At 37.1% G+C, this 14,247-nt stretch overlaps 2 protein-coding genes and 1 long non-coding RNA gene across 3 annotated transcripts in view; 2 read left to right on the top strand and 1 right to left on the bottom strand.

Moving 5' to 3' along the window:
• LOC125975400 (metalloreductase STEAP4-like) overlaps positions 1–3,220 on the top strand; it is a 43,660-nt gene extending 40,440 nt beyond the window's left edge. The window contains exon 12 of the mRNA XM_049730969.2: positions 1,403–3,220. Within this exon, the coding sequence (XP_049586926.1) occupies positions 1,403–1,657 (255 nt within the window). The 3' untranslated portion in view covers positions 1,658–3,220. The remainder of the gene's footprint in view (positions 1–1,402) is intronic.
• Positions 3,221–3,779: 559 nt separating this feature from the next.
• Positions 3,780–11,311, bottom strand: LOC125975401 (metalloreductase STEAP4). The gene is made up of 10 exons (XM_049730970.2): positions 10,934–11,311; positions 10,352–10,459; positions 9,418–9,488; positions 9,267–9,354; positions 7,767–8,045; positions 7,588–7,682; positions 7,407–7,517; positions 6,701–6,743; positions 6,456–6,620; positions 3,780–4,792 (listed from the first exon to the last, which is right to left on the bottom strand). The coding sequence occupies exons 1-10, from the start codon at positions 11,138–11,140 to the stop codon at positions 4,541–4,543; spliced, it is 1,419 nt and encodes a 472-aa protein (XP_049586927.1). The 5' UTR covers positions 11,141–11,311; the 3' UTR covers positions 3,780–4,540.
• Positions 10,381–11,043, top strand: LOC125975473 (uncharacterized). Its single transcript, XR_007483967.2, has 3 exons — positions 10,381–10,506; positions 10,732–10,812; positions 10,906–11,043. It is a non-coding gene; the product is annotated as an uncharacterized lncRNA (long non-coding RNA).
• Positions 11,312–14,247: the final 2,936 nt, after the last annotated feature.

Here is a 14,247-nt window from a genome sequence, read left to right as displayed (position 1 = left end):
TGCTGTAAAAGCAATGCGTCACGGGCACTTTCCTCCCAAGTGACTAGTTAAGTAACTCCCCAACACAGGGGGGAGGGGGGGGGGGGGTTCACACAATGGATGACTGCTTGCTATGCCTCAGCGTTTTAAATGTTAAGATATTCATTAAACTGAATTATGGTAGCAGGTATAAATCCCACGTGAGTAGATTTGCTAATACAGGTCAAGGGAGTGGGGAAAAAAAAATGGCGCACAGATGGACTGATGGGAAAAGATATTTGGCGATGGAGGTCAAGATAATTGATCCTTTGAGTAAGGAAGAAAGAGATGACACAACCGAGTCCTATTTGCATAGATTACCGTCGTGATCTCGCTTGTCAACAAGGGAACCCGTCGGATTTTAATATCCATGGCGGAAAAAAGGCTTTGAGGCTCTCGGTTGTGATTAAAAATAAAATCCTTTATTATTCTCATCTGAGGATGCAAGTGTACTAGAATCCAGCCAACGTCGTGTTGGAAATGCTCTCCATTAAGTGATTAACAATAACCCAACAACGGGAGGACACGGGGGTCCCAAAAACAATTATTCTGTAACAGCTGTGGAAAAAAAAAAAGAAACCTTTCGAGAATGTTTTCACGATAAAACTTAATGTGACAATTTCTATTCATGGAGTCAGCAGGGGAGTCGTTATATCCATCGACAAAAACACAAGTGATGAGCCGCATTTGCACCGGGTACGTTATTTGTACAAATGAATGCCTGAGATTTTCACTCCTTGAGTAAAAATGGTTTGTCCCGAAACTCCAGTTAGTCAATTCGGCTTTAAATCTTGACGATCAATTCGTTCAAAGCTCCTGACTATTTTCTACATAGGAAATAACTCAAGTCCGACTATACAGGCAATTTTTTTCTGTAATATTCCGAATTATCATAATAGGGATGGGTGAGTACCGATACTGGTATCGGTACTAATATTAGTTTTATTTCATACTGGTATCAGTCGCCTTTGTGGTCATTTTTCAATCAGGAACTTAGAAATAATATTATTATAAAAATGCCATTAATTTCATGCAAATTTAAAGAAATTTGCTATATTCAAGGGAAAAAAAATTATGTTTTTTGGGGGGGCGTTATGTAGTAAACATACTAGTGGTATCGGCACTTGGTATCGGTGACTACATGAGATTTTTTTTCAAATTATTGAATATTGTGTTCAAATAATTCAGAAATTCTGCAATATGAAATTGAGAGTGTATATATATAAATAAATATAATTACTGAAAATGTGCAAATACTGAGAAAAATGTAGAACTCAATGGTGAAGAGTTTAACTATCACTTTTCTTGATTTTTCTGTAGTGTGGCTAATTTAGCACCAGTTTTATTTATTTTTTTTCTAATGAAATGCCCTTTTTTTTTTCAGTCCAAATTGGGCCACCTGACCCTTTCCATATGCACGGCGCACGGCTACATTTACGGCTGGAATAAATTCCTCCGGCCTTCAACGTACAAGTGGTACACACCTCCAGGCTACATGCTGTGTCTGATCATCCCCTCGGTGGTGCTGGTTCTCAAAATGCTCATCTTGCTACCGTGCGTGGATCGAACTCTCACCCGGATCCGGCAGGGCTGGGAGAGAACCCCGAACGTGGAGACGGGCCATGCCACCAATATGTGAACACTGGATTCATCTGAGGTGAACCATCAGAGTTGGAGAACACTAAGGATTTGAGTCATTCTTTTTTTATGTGCTTGTTGTTCCTCGTTCACCAAAATGTGTCAAAAAGTAGACTTACATCCCTCGACGACAAACATTGTTTTGATAAACTGAGGCAATCATTCCCCCCCTCCTCGTCCTTCCCAAATGGAGCAGCCCCCGAAGCTGCTTCGTTCTCAAATCTTCCTCCCTCTCAAGGGCAACGCACGCATCAAATTAGAATAAAGTGGCCGCCGTGGTGTAGCGCTCTCCCTCAGCAGGTTTGATTAAACACACTTCAACCAGTCTAAATTGGTGCTACAAGGAGAGACGGGTTTAGCAAACAGAGCGTGAAAACATTCCGCTGTGTTGTGGTTATACGAATCAGTGCGGCTGGAGTTAAGTGTTTACGAAGTGCTGTCCCCTGTCATCCCCTCTCATTGATGTCATAAATATGTCCAGGCTGCTTATAATGGAACTTAAACAACAAATAATCATGTGTCGGCTATCTTCCCATAATCTAAATTTCATGGTATTAAATTATAAAAAAAAATTGTTATCACTAAGCTATCTGTTAATTTTATTTGAGCTCCTAATCTTGCTGGGTAGGAGGAGGACTGTAAAACTCATGATGATGTAAATTAGCAGAATTGTGAGCAAAAATAAAGATACAATTCTCAAAATAAAAAAATATTCCATCACGTGTCCCCTTTAAAATTCCCAAAATTACAAATTTCTTCCAAGTGTCCATTTAAAAAAAAAAAAAATTCCCAGTGCCAACTTGATTTAACTGTAAAAAAAAATTAATATGATGATGATAAATCATTAAATACTAATTAGTTAAAATTCCGGAATTCCAAAACATTCAGCATTCACACGTCATCCCATGTTCACTGATAAAATAATTTCTAGCAACTATTATGTGAGTGTCTGGCTAATAAAAAAAAAAGGCTGATAAGAGCGGACGAGTCGAATCAGCGGGCGATTTGATCGAACAATTTTCTCAGCGTGGTGTGCTCAGCAGTGACAGCTGGTGGCCAGGTGAGGAGTGACAGGCAAGGGAAGTTAATCGGATAACAGAAGCCTTGGTGGCAAAAACAGCAGCTGTCATGATCAGATTCTCGTTGGCCCTCGAGTAGAACATTTATGCGAAAAAAAAAAAAACTTTGTTATCCAGCATCTAATAGCATTATCTGCTCGCACAATCTGTAATCTCTCATACGCCCTCACCCACTCTTGTATTATCCTCACTTTACCAAAGAACTGATGTTGATTTTAGCCTCCTTTGGATTCCGTGTTGGCGTGCGCGTGTTTGCTGAGATTTAAACGAGATTCAAATATTGCCCCGGGAAGCGATGAATCTAATAATGCACAGAGAAACTGTGAAACAAGCTGGTTTGCGGATTGTAATTTCCACTCGCGTTGAAATTTCACACACCTAGACGACTGCGATACGCCTAACACGATTATCTATGTCTCGCTAGGAAAAGTAAATAAACTGCTGCATCGTGGGTAAAGATATAAATCATGTACTGTCATGAAGAAATCCACTTGGGCTCATCTGTGAAATGTAAAATCCACCCAAAAACATTTTTACACATTTGTTTTCAGGATATAAACACCCTGTTTAACAAACTGTTAGCTGTAGCTTGCTAACAATGCTACCATGCTAGCAAAAGCGTGCCCTTCTTCTCATTACAAAAACATTTAAAGATTTTTAAAAAAGCATTCACTGTCTCAATTTCCTCAAAAACACCAATGCCTGACTTTCCATTTCAATCTTTTATGTTTCCCGAGGTCATCGATATTTCCGTTCATTCCGCTAGTTTGATGGTTGCAAAAGTGCATACACCTGCTGTGCATATATATTGAAGTTCTACCACGATAGTTTTGCTTCCCAAGAACCTATTCCATCTATACTCTCACAAGTAATATAACATTTCCTGGGGTCTTCCTCAGAAGTCGGCAATTCTAAGCAAATGTTTCCCAGAGAAAGACTTCAGACGAACTCTGGAGAAGGATCTGACGAGCACGAGACTCTTCGGGGAGGTTTTGGGAGTTCACGGACAGGAGTCACGGTAATATGAAAGACACGGCAATGCGATTCTATTACTGGTGTAGCTTTTAATTGGAAGCATTGGTAGTTCAGTTCCTTTGAGAATGCCAGAAGAATAAAAGACAAAGTCAAATCTGAGAGCATAAATGTATAGACCTGAATAAAAACAATCGAATGTTATGGTTGTAGGGTATACTGAAAACAAAAGTACAAGTAAAAATAGACTTTGATCTTGCTAACTAAATACTGTATGGCTCAATAGTGCAAGCTAGTATAAACCTCGTGGGATTTTTGTAGCAAAAAAAAAAAATGCTGTTTATGTACATTTACAACTCAGCTCATCAGATAATGAACTTTTTATGTCTCTCCATTACAGCTTGGCTGTGTCCCAATCTATTATTTCTTTTCAGCGCAAAGCAGAAAAACATTTTGGGAATGAGGGGAGTTTCGGCTAGCGTAGAATTTTTCATTACCACAGATATTTCCCTTATTCCCTAATTTTTCTCACAGCGCTTTTACGACAAATATTTGGAGAGCAATCATAATACAAAGACAAATGTTCAATGACGAGATTGAAAATTTTGAACATTTGACTACAAAACAAAATGAAGTCTACCAGTTTAATCTACTTTCAAATTAAATCATGATTTTATCTACACAAACATATTTCACAACTGAATACATATGAAAAAACAGACCCAAGTGCAATCAGCAGGAACTGGTGGGGCACTGCCCCACTTGCCCCTCCAACAAATTAGCCAGGAGCTCAATCTGATATCGAAGTAATGCCCATTAATTCCAATCAACGTCTACGTTAGAAGTGTTTTCTCCTCATCATGTTCCCTCCTCTCCCAGCCCCGTCGAATCCGAGTGACGCGCCGGTCCACGCAAGGCAGGAGGAGCAGCAGCTTTAGCCCCAGCACTACCGTCGGCACCACCAGGCTGAGCATGAACCCTGGAGGTGTGTACCACTTGTACGTGGAGGCCCACAAAAACCTATCCCAGCCGTACAGGTAAGTGTGGAGGGTACACAGGAACAAAGTCACGTGGCCCAGCTTTGACTGGAAAACAAGAACATGGGTTAGCACACACAGACACAGATTTATGGGGTCAATGGGCTCCAGTGTTAAACACCAACCTCTTAACCTTTGATTTCTTGTCGGTATATTTACTGTACATATAGTAGATACCTTAAATGTTAACACACACACACACACAATGTGCTTGTAGATCCAAGCCGTTGGATAAGCCGTTGCCTCTAAATTATATTAGATGAATACCATTAACATTTAAACTACGCTTCTAATTTGTGCTGGAGTAAAGAGAAGGGGTGTGGAATGTGAAGATGAGCTTCACATGACCCAGTTACATTTATGAATGCTAGTGAGGCGGATTATATTTTACATTGATCAAAGTTGGAAAAGGCCAAATAGCTCGGGATAAAAAATAAAAAAGCCTCAAAGTGTTGTTTTGGAATGCTAATGGAAGTTTTACTTTGTAAAACTAACTTTGGTTTTTAATTCTAATTCTTAGTTTACTGACAGAAGTCATTAGTATGGACTATAAGTTCTGTCCTACAAGTTCTTGCAAGTTCAATAGTTTCTCTAATTTTCCACATCATGAGAACCTCAGCCCGAATAGCATGTATGCTAATAGTATCAATTATATGTGTTAATATAGATGGGTTTTTTTTAGCCATGCTGTAAAATAACATCAAACTGCACACCAACTGCCCCATTTTTAATTATGAATCATCAGGCTTGTTGTGGCTCGCAGTTTTCCAAGGTGCAGGTCCAAGCTGGCTCACGTAGCATTACACTAAATTGTTCTACCCGACTCTATTTCATCCTCGGTGACTGCCAATTCTGTTGGCTGCGGAAAGATGTGAAGCATATTGTCTGCTTCATTTTTTATAATAAGTCACTGCAAATTTAAGTAGAGCAATGCCTCTGTGGCACTTCATAAGGTAAGTGGTTTTCCTGAAAGGCCCGATTGTCTGTCAACCAATCAAACTTTTTCAAGTTTCAGGCAGAGAGCTTTTCATACGGAAATTGTGGCACAAAGTGCTTCATAAAAAAAAATAAAAAATACAAAAGCAAAGTGACAAATCAGAAAAGAGCCATGATGGCAAGAGTAGATTACAATCTACAAATAATCGCTCACTACATAAGCATAGCATAAATAAATAATATTAATAAGGTTGTAAAAATATATAAAATTCAAATAAATTATGAAATATTTCTAATTATTTATTATAATATAATCTATTTATTTTATTATATTTCTAATTTTAAAAAATCACAAATTGGAACCATATTAATTTGACACATTTCCGTTCGTTCATTCATGAGTCAAATAAAATGACACACGTTAGCCTTTAAGACCGGTTTGATTCATGAGGAAAGCTTCCAACTGAACTCACGTTGGACTGGCAGACGCACAATATGAGATTATGTTGATACACACAAACACACCCACACACATGGAGGCACAAACAGTTGCATAATGAGAAGTCTGTTGGGGAGCTTGCTGAGCGAAGTAACAGCTTGAGTTTGGTCGGGAAAAATCCACAGACATATTCCTCCGGTTATGACTGCCAATGTTTAAGGTAAACAAGACGCGGGGATTTTGCCCGACGCTCGCACAGCACCAGTACACACACGCCACACTGGACCTTTGTATTGAGAGTCAACAAACTTTAAAATCCACACGCAAAGTGACTACCTGTACAAAGCTGAATTCTCTCCAGCTTAGCGCGTTGCTAACGGAAGGTAAGGATGTAATTCCCAGCAGAAGGTACAAGGCAAATCCCAGAATTCCGACGGAGTAGTAGGAGTCACTCCGCCAGGCCACGGTTGTATCAAATGTAATCGTTTGGTTCTCCTTGATCTAAATGAGAAAAAGCATAAGCTGAGAAAAAAAAAATCTGATGATGCTTCTCACAACCAGGCTTCAAAATTATATCTTACCTGTGTGATAACGTACTGCCATCCCCAGAATCTTACATAGTATCTGTCAATTTTAAAAAGGATGAATTATTTATTATTCCCACAAATAAGTGATATTTTGAAGTAGTATAGCGCAATCAAAAGCTTCATAAAGAATACAAGATATTAGAGGAATTATTTATTTTAAATTCAAAAGTGTATTTAGGTAGTCGTCAGACACTTGATCATTTTAAACACTGGGCAGTAAACATTTAATTAAATAAATAAAGGCCATTTTAAAATAATCATTTCACAGTGAAAGAAAATAGATTTTTTGTGAATAATAATTGACTTATTTTATAGATTTTTTTTAATCTATCTTTGCTAGTTGTCAGGCCTTCATCGCTTACATAACATTTTTTATCAAATCTTCTTTTTTTTCCCCAAAAAACTGTATAAGCAATTTAAGAATGAATTAGTAAAGTATTTATGTTTTTATTAAAGTAAATTTTATAGTGGAAAGATATGTTCTCTGCAGTATCGCTATTTCAGTATTGATCCGCACATCACTAATTTGCAGTACAAATTTTTTTCCATTGATATGATTACACAATAGTACAAAATTACCCAAAAAGCTACCTGAGTCATTATTAATAAATTTTCTGATTTTTTTTCTTTTATTTTTTGAAGACACTATATTAAAAAAGGGTATCTGAAATATGGCATGATAATATTAACTCCAAAGCACCTTATCGGGATGACCAGCGTGTAGAGCACGTGTAAAAAGGCGAAAGCGAGCGCCAACAGTCCCAGCTGCTTCCTACACAGCATCCAGCGGTCCAGCCAATTAGGGAAGCGCCTGAAAAACACATGCATATGTAACTATACAGTCCAATTTTGGAAAAATAATCATTTCAATCCTATCTTACTTGTACTTGGTCCCTCTGTAGAGCTGAAGAAAGGCAGCCATGACACCAGGCAGGTAGCACAACGCTAACATGATGAGCGACACAATTGGAAACACCTAAAGGATAAGTCATGCACACAACCACACATCAGTTTTGCACTCGAAAGCTCCATCTCAAAAAAAAAAAAAAAAAAAGTAGACCTTGTTGGCTAATGACACCATGATCCTGAAGGAGATGTCTTTGCCCTGAACCACGGAAGCGTAAACGACATCTCTGATGAGCACGTAGAAGAAGAAAAAGGCGGTAAGGCCGACGGCAATTTGGAGTGGCAGCTTCCACTCGGGGAAGAGCTGCAGGGGGAAGTCCTCCAGTTCCTGGGCTGATGACAGAGATCCCCTGTCCAAAACTCCCAAGCCCATCTTGGTGGCCACCTCGGAGACAGCCTGCTTGGCCTCTGCGCTGTTGCCGCACAAGTAGACCTATGATGTCACAATTGACAGTGATAATCAAAGAAAAAGAAAAAAAAAAATCATAAATTTATCAGAATAAAGCTTCTTCTAATAATGACTGGTTAAAATCTTAACATTTAAATTTAATTTAATTTAAATAAAAAAAAGTGAGTTTCAAAATCACATTTTTCATATATGATGTTTTCATAATTAAAGCAATAACATAAAAATATAACTATAATATAATCTAAACTATAGTAATTGTAATACAAATAATAAATTAATTATTAATATAATAATAAATTAAGAGTTAGGTTCAGCAACAGGTGGAATCTTTTTTTTGTTCTGAAATGTCCTAGCTATAAATTAAAAGCAATAGAGAAAATTTAAAGCGATAGTCTTCTTCCACACTGTGTAAAGCTGAAATTAAAATTAATAATTATGTCATTATTATATAAAAATAATTACTGTAGTACCACAAGAAAATATCTGGAAAATAATGTTATTTTTTCCCCCTCATTATTAGTTTTTTTTTTTTTTTGCTAGCTTTGTTCTTGTTGTTCCTTTGTACAATAATATAATGTTTAATTATGATCCTGTTTCCTTTTCGAACTTAACATAAATTCATTGATACATCTTCAAGGATTTGTCGAAGAAAGCCAATTAATGAACAGCAATCGGCCAATGCTACTCCAAATATCCTAACACACACATGCGCGTACGCACACATACACACGCGCATATGTGCTTAGCGCTCCTCTGGGAGAGTTCAAACGGATTAAAATGAAACAAAAATAAAATAGCCACATATGCTGCAGTTTTGGAGTACAGAGGGATAAAGCCAAACGTGTGATGGGATACTCAGATCCAAGAGTGACTTTGAGTTAATTGATTCAAGGATACATCAGACGTGGCTCTCGTAGAAAAAAACACAAGGCCGACTCATCAAATTTGGCCGCGGAATCGGTTTGATCCGAGCTTCAAAATGAGTTAATAATATAATTTGGACTGAGATTCTTTCCATTATTTTTAACTTGTTGGTCAGCACCCCACTGCGGGGAACACATCAGACATTTGCCAAAGGCTTGTAGCTCTGCAAAGCTAGTGGAATGACTGAATAAATCAATACGGTTAACATTTTAAAACATCTAAAAAAAAAATGTGGAGGAATATTGATTCCTTTCAACTTGTTGTGAAAACCTAAGAAAAAAAAAAAAATCACAATACCGCTTTGAACATGTTTTTTTTTACCTGTCTACAAGCGTCGGCGGGCCCATTCTGAATAGCCCAAGCGGATAAGGTGTTAAAAGCTTTCACCACATGAGATCCAGGAAGTAGTCTGCAAAAGTAAATATTGTTGATGATTGCGGAATGCATCGATGATTTTTGATGCGGCGCTCACCTCTGCAGATATGCAGCGTTGGCCTCCGGATATAGATTCTGCTCAGGGTTGTTGCTGACATCCACCAGCACCTGTGGACCAAAAGTGAGGGTGGAAATTAAGAAAATATGATGAGGTAACAACTATGAGGGAAAATAGCACGGAATCATGAGGTCGCTTGTTAGTACTACCAGTTTTTCAGTTTTATTTTTATTTATTTTTTAGAATGAATTGATTTTAGTAAGGAAGGCCAACAAAACCACACAAATTAATTTAGGCTTTTTTTATTTTTATTTATTTATTTATTTATTTATTTAATTTTTATTTATTTATTTTTATTTATTTATTTATCTATTTATTTATTTATTTATTTATTTTTTGCCAGGTATCAGTACCGATACCAGCCTTAATTCAAGGTACTGATATGAGTCATGTGACCATTTTATGATCAGGAACTACTAGAAATTTGAGATTACAAAAATAGAAACTTGCCGTTAGTGTCTTGTAAAAAAAAAAAAAACAACGCAATATTGGGATGCATACATCTTTAAAAAATTTTGATACTGTTTTAGGAGGAAATTTTATGTATAAAAAAGGACTTGTGGTATCAGTACTTAGTATCGGTATCGTGACTACTCAAGAATTGAGCACTGTTATCAGTCTGAAAGAAAAAAAAAAGTTATATTGAACGTCCTTAATCTTTTTAAACTCTTCTCTTTGGATTTCAAAATATATCTTCAGAATTTTGATGGAAAAAAAATATGATTTTTGCCTTTCCTTCAGTAGCTGTATTCACTAAAAGCCTTTTGTAAAAGGTCATCCGACAGTTCATGTGTACATCTACGTATTATTCCAGGAAGAATAATGGATGTTTTCAAAAAGTATATTTTCTTCTGTAATAATGTTTCTTTTTTTTTCTTTTTAAAGCAGACGCACATGAGTCACGATAAATTACCTTCCCCTTCAGTTGTGAGGCGAGTTTCTCCATGAAGCCATAATGTTCCCTGTGTACACACACGAAGACCACGTTGGCCGAGTGGGCCGCGTCTGCATAGCTCATCACCTACAACACACACAATCAAGATCATCTCTGAAGAACTTCTTGAACAGGTCACATGATCCAGAAAATTCACAACATCAAATTTAAAATCTCACTTCATTTCTTTTTCATGTTGATTTTAAAATACTATTTTAGCTTTAGCTTACATGCTATCTGCATCAAAGTCACGTGTCTTTGTTTTCATGTGTAGGTGAGAAACTCAATCCCGCTGATATCAGTTAAATCAAAAGTTTTTGTAACTCCTCTTCGGTTCAACAACCATTTGTCAACACCAGGATGAAAACAAAATACTCTACAAGCAGGAGACACGCAGACAAACACTGATTTCATCAGCGACCTTCAACTCGACTGATAAGGTTTCACTTTTATGTTTGTTTTTTTTTTCCCCCCCGCCTACGAGACAGGGCATAATTTCAACTCACTTTTTTTTCTTTTTTTTTTAACTCCAGAACCAACCAAGCTTACGGACCACATTACCTGAGCTCCTTGAGGCACGGGGCCGCAGCCGTGAGGTCTGCGGCTCCCGTACGTGACCTTGTAGCCCGTCTGCAGCAGGCGCTGGCCCAGAGAGCGTCCCATGTCTCCCGTCCCAAAAACGCACAAGGGCTCTTGGTCGGAGGTGACCTCCGTTCCTCCTCCCAGAGGATGCAGAGACATGCTCACTGGGTTGACCTCTTTTGACATTGACCCAGCGTGTATAAATTCCGATCAAGTCCGAGCTGAGCTTTTAAAGCAAAAATAAACACAATTATCCTCCAAAAAATCGTTTGGGTGTGGAAAAAAAAAGATCCGATCTATCTGTGGTGTCTGTGAAAGTCTTCTACCACATCACACTGTTGTTGACTTTTTCGTGAGGGAGTTTTTGTATTTATTTTTCTCCCCCCCTCCCCTCCCATTTCAGGATGGGCTATGGGTCTTTCCCAACTGAGAGGCAAAAAGGTGGGAGGTAACAAATTGCTTCTGGGAAACCAAAAATCCTAGTTCCCTGTATTCTGGGATTTTTTTATTTTGCGAAATTACCCCAAAAAAAAAAAAAAGAAAGATTTCCTTCCCGTAAACTTTTCTTACCACTGGTGGTTTTGAAATTGCCTCATATCGGCAACTCTCCAAAAGCGGGTCATCCTGACCGTTAGCAAACTAATCTAACATGCATGCTAACTGGAATGCTCCCAACCCCCTCTTCTCATCCAGTGAGCCCCGCCCCTCGCCCACACACACACACACATAAAAAACACAACTACTTTACCACATGTGGGCAAAAGAAATAACACTTAAGTAGCAGAGGCCAAACAAATCCTCCCTAAATTAATACTTTGCACTTAAAACCTCAAATTTGCAGGTTAATTTGAATTTTTATATTTGCCCCCCTAATAGATGATGTTCTAACTCTCAACGCTGAACACGGCCTTTTTTTATTTCCCAAGCGGTTCAAAAGTGTTTTAGAGTTAAGGTGAAAGGCTGACCTTGTGACCTGTCCTATACTGTAATTACTCCCTCCGCTCTGCTGCCGCTTTAGCAAAGGTGTGCATTAGCGTGTGTGTGTGTGAGTGTGTGTGTGGATTAAAATGATTGCTGATGTGCTTTCCTGCACTGCAATTATCCTGAGACCTGAACAGCAATTAACTGGCTATTAAGCAAGAGAATTTTATTCCTATATTACGCCTCCTGCACAAATGAATGCAAACAGCCAGAGGAAAAAATAAAATGACCATGTATTGATATATTTTTAAATTGCTGGGTCATAAAATTAAAAAATGCTACCAAATCTGCTGATGAAAACATGCATCAGTCCAAATATTTGTTAAAAAATATAAAATATTGGAAAAAGTTTGACAACTTGGTCATGCACTGATTGTATTGCAAAAGGACATATGCATTAGCGTCGCACTTGTTACCATGGCAACGAGGTCATCAAATGACGTTTGGTAATATGCTGAAAAAAAAAAAATACTGAGGTGCAATGATGAAAAGTTCTCCAGGCCTACATGCTCCCGAGATAAATGTGCTATCAAAAACATGGAAAATTCTAGCAATTATTCATTGGAGAGCATAGTCAGAGCTTTTAAATATTCATAAACGACAATGAAATAATGTGCAGCAGAGTATGATTTGATGTCATAAAAAAAAAAAGAGGGGGCGGGGGTTGTTGTGCTGCATTCCGGATAATCGTCAAGTCAGGAATGTCAGGCCTCAAACCACGGGGAATGCAATGTGGAAGCTCAAAGGTCCAATAACATTCGCATTTGGGAACGGTTGTCTTGCATGAGGAATAATGAGATATGGAAATAAGCAATTCCAGAATCAAACTGGACATGGAGCATTTTTTTTTTTTTATAACCATGCTAGCAAAACATTGTAGATTTCATCTAACAGTCTCAAGTGTAGTAATAAAAATAAAATAAAACTTTCATCTAACAGTCTCTGAAGTGTAGCAATTAAAATGAAATTAAAATAAAAACAAAATTTAAAAAAATAAAAATAAAAATAACTGTTGTTCACGTTAAATTTTTCAGTATGAATGGCAAATAAATAAATAAATAAATAAATAAATAAATAATTGGTGGCTCTTCGCTGACGCACAGCAGTTTCAAACTCTGAGCTTTTTTTTTTTTTCTTCTACAACTTCAAGGGGACACATAATGGAATATTGATATTTTAATTGCTTGGTGGCTCTCTCTGGAATGCAAGCCTGCCCATCTAGCGTGAAATTCAACACCCAAGTAAATCTTTTTGTTGGCTGCCTATTCATAAGGCGTCTGCCAGTAAGCCGTTCAGAATTTTCATGCAACGGCCGGAGAAGCACCGTCATGTCAAAGTCCGCCAGAAATTGAGACGGGGTGGACATCTAGTGAGGACTGCAACTTTTTCTATATGTATAGTAAAATGCTGTGTTGCTATTCTCTTTGCATTATTTACGAAAAATGTAGAGCTGAGATATGGACAGAAATGTGTATCCCAATATCGTTTTTTTTTTTTAACTAAAAATTAAATGTAATTAATTTCTCTGTCTTTTTCTGTTTATTCATCAAATATTTTATATAGACTCGTGATCAAGTTGAAAAAATATATTTAGAAAATTAAATGAACAACAAATATTCGATGGTTAAATAAATAATATAATAATAATAAATAAATCGTATTTTTTTTAACTAAAAATTAAATGTAATTAATTTCTCTGTTTTTTCTGTGTATTCATAAAATATTTTATATACACTCATGATCAAGTTAAAAAAATATATTTAGAAAATTAAATGAACAACAAATATTCAATGGTTAAATAAATAATATAATAATAATAAATAAATCATATTTTTTAACAAAAAATTTAGAAAATTAAATGAGCAACAAATATTCAATGGTTAAATAAATATTACTGAAATATTTTCTCATATCTTGATTTGGTTTTGATTCAATTTAATTTCCAGTTTTATCTGTGCATTTTTCACATACTTCCACCTCCAAGTCTTTATTGCTCGATTTTTCCAAATGCACAATCACAAACCTTGCATGCTTCTTTCTTACAGTGGATTAGTGGTTCTTCGATGTGACCGAGCAGGAGACGTATCACCCCTAAGTGACAGACATATCTACCTCTTGTGTCATCGCCCCTCCAGCCATCTTCTGAAGGTTGGATTTCACGTGCAAAATCATTTTACCCAAAGTAGGTGTATAAAACAGAACCTCTTTTCACACTTCATTTGTTCTAAAAATGTTAATGTAGTGAGAAGGGAGGGAAGTGGGGACTCTTTTCTTGTTGAGCGCTTTAAATGGATTACAGAAGAAAATAAAGT

This window comes from Syngnathus scovelli, chromosome 9 (assembly GCF_024217435.2).
Source record: "Syngnathus scovelli strain Florida chromosome 9, RoL_Ssco_1.2, whole genome shotgun sequence".
Classification (NCBI taxonomy): Eukaryota; Metazoa; Chordata; class Actinopteri; order Syngnathiformes; family Syngnathidae; genus Syngnathus; species Syngnathus scovelli.
The sequence above is the reverse complement of the archived record's forward strand: the minus strand, read 5'-3'. Positions and strand labels throughout refer to the sequence as shown.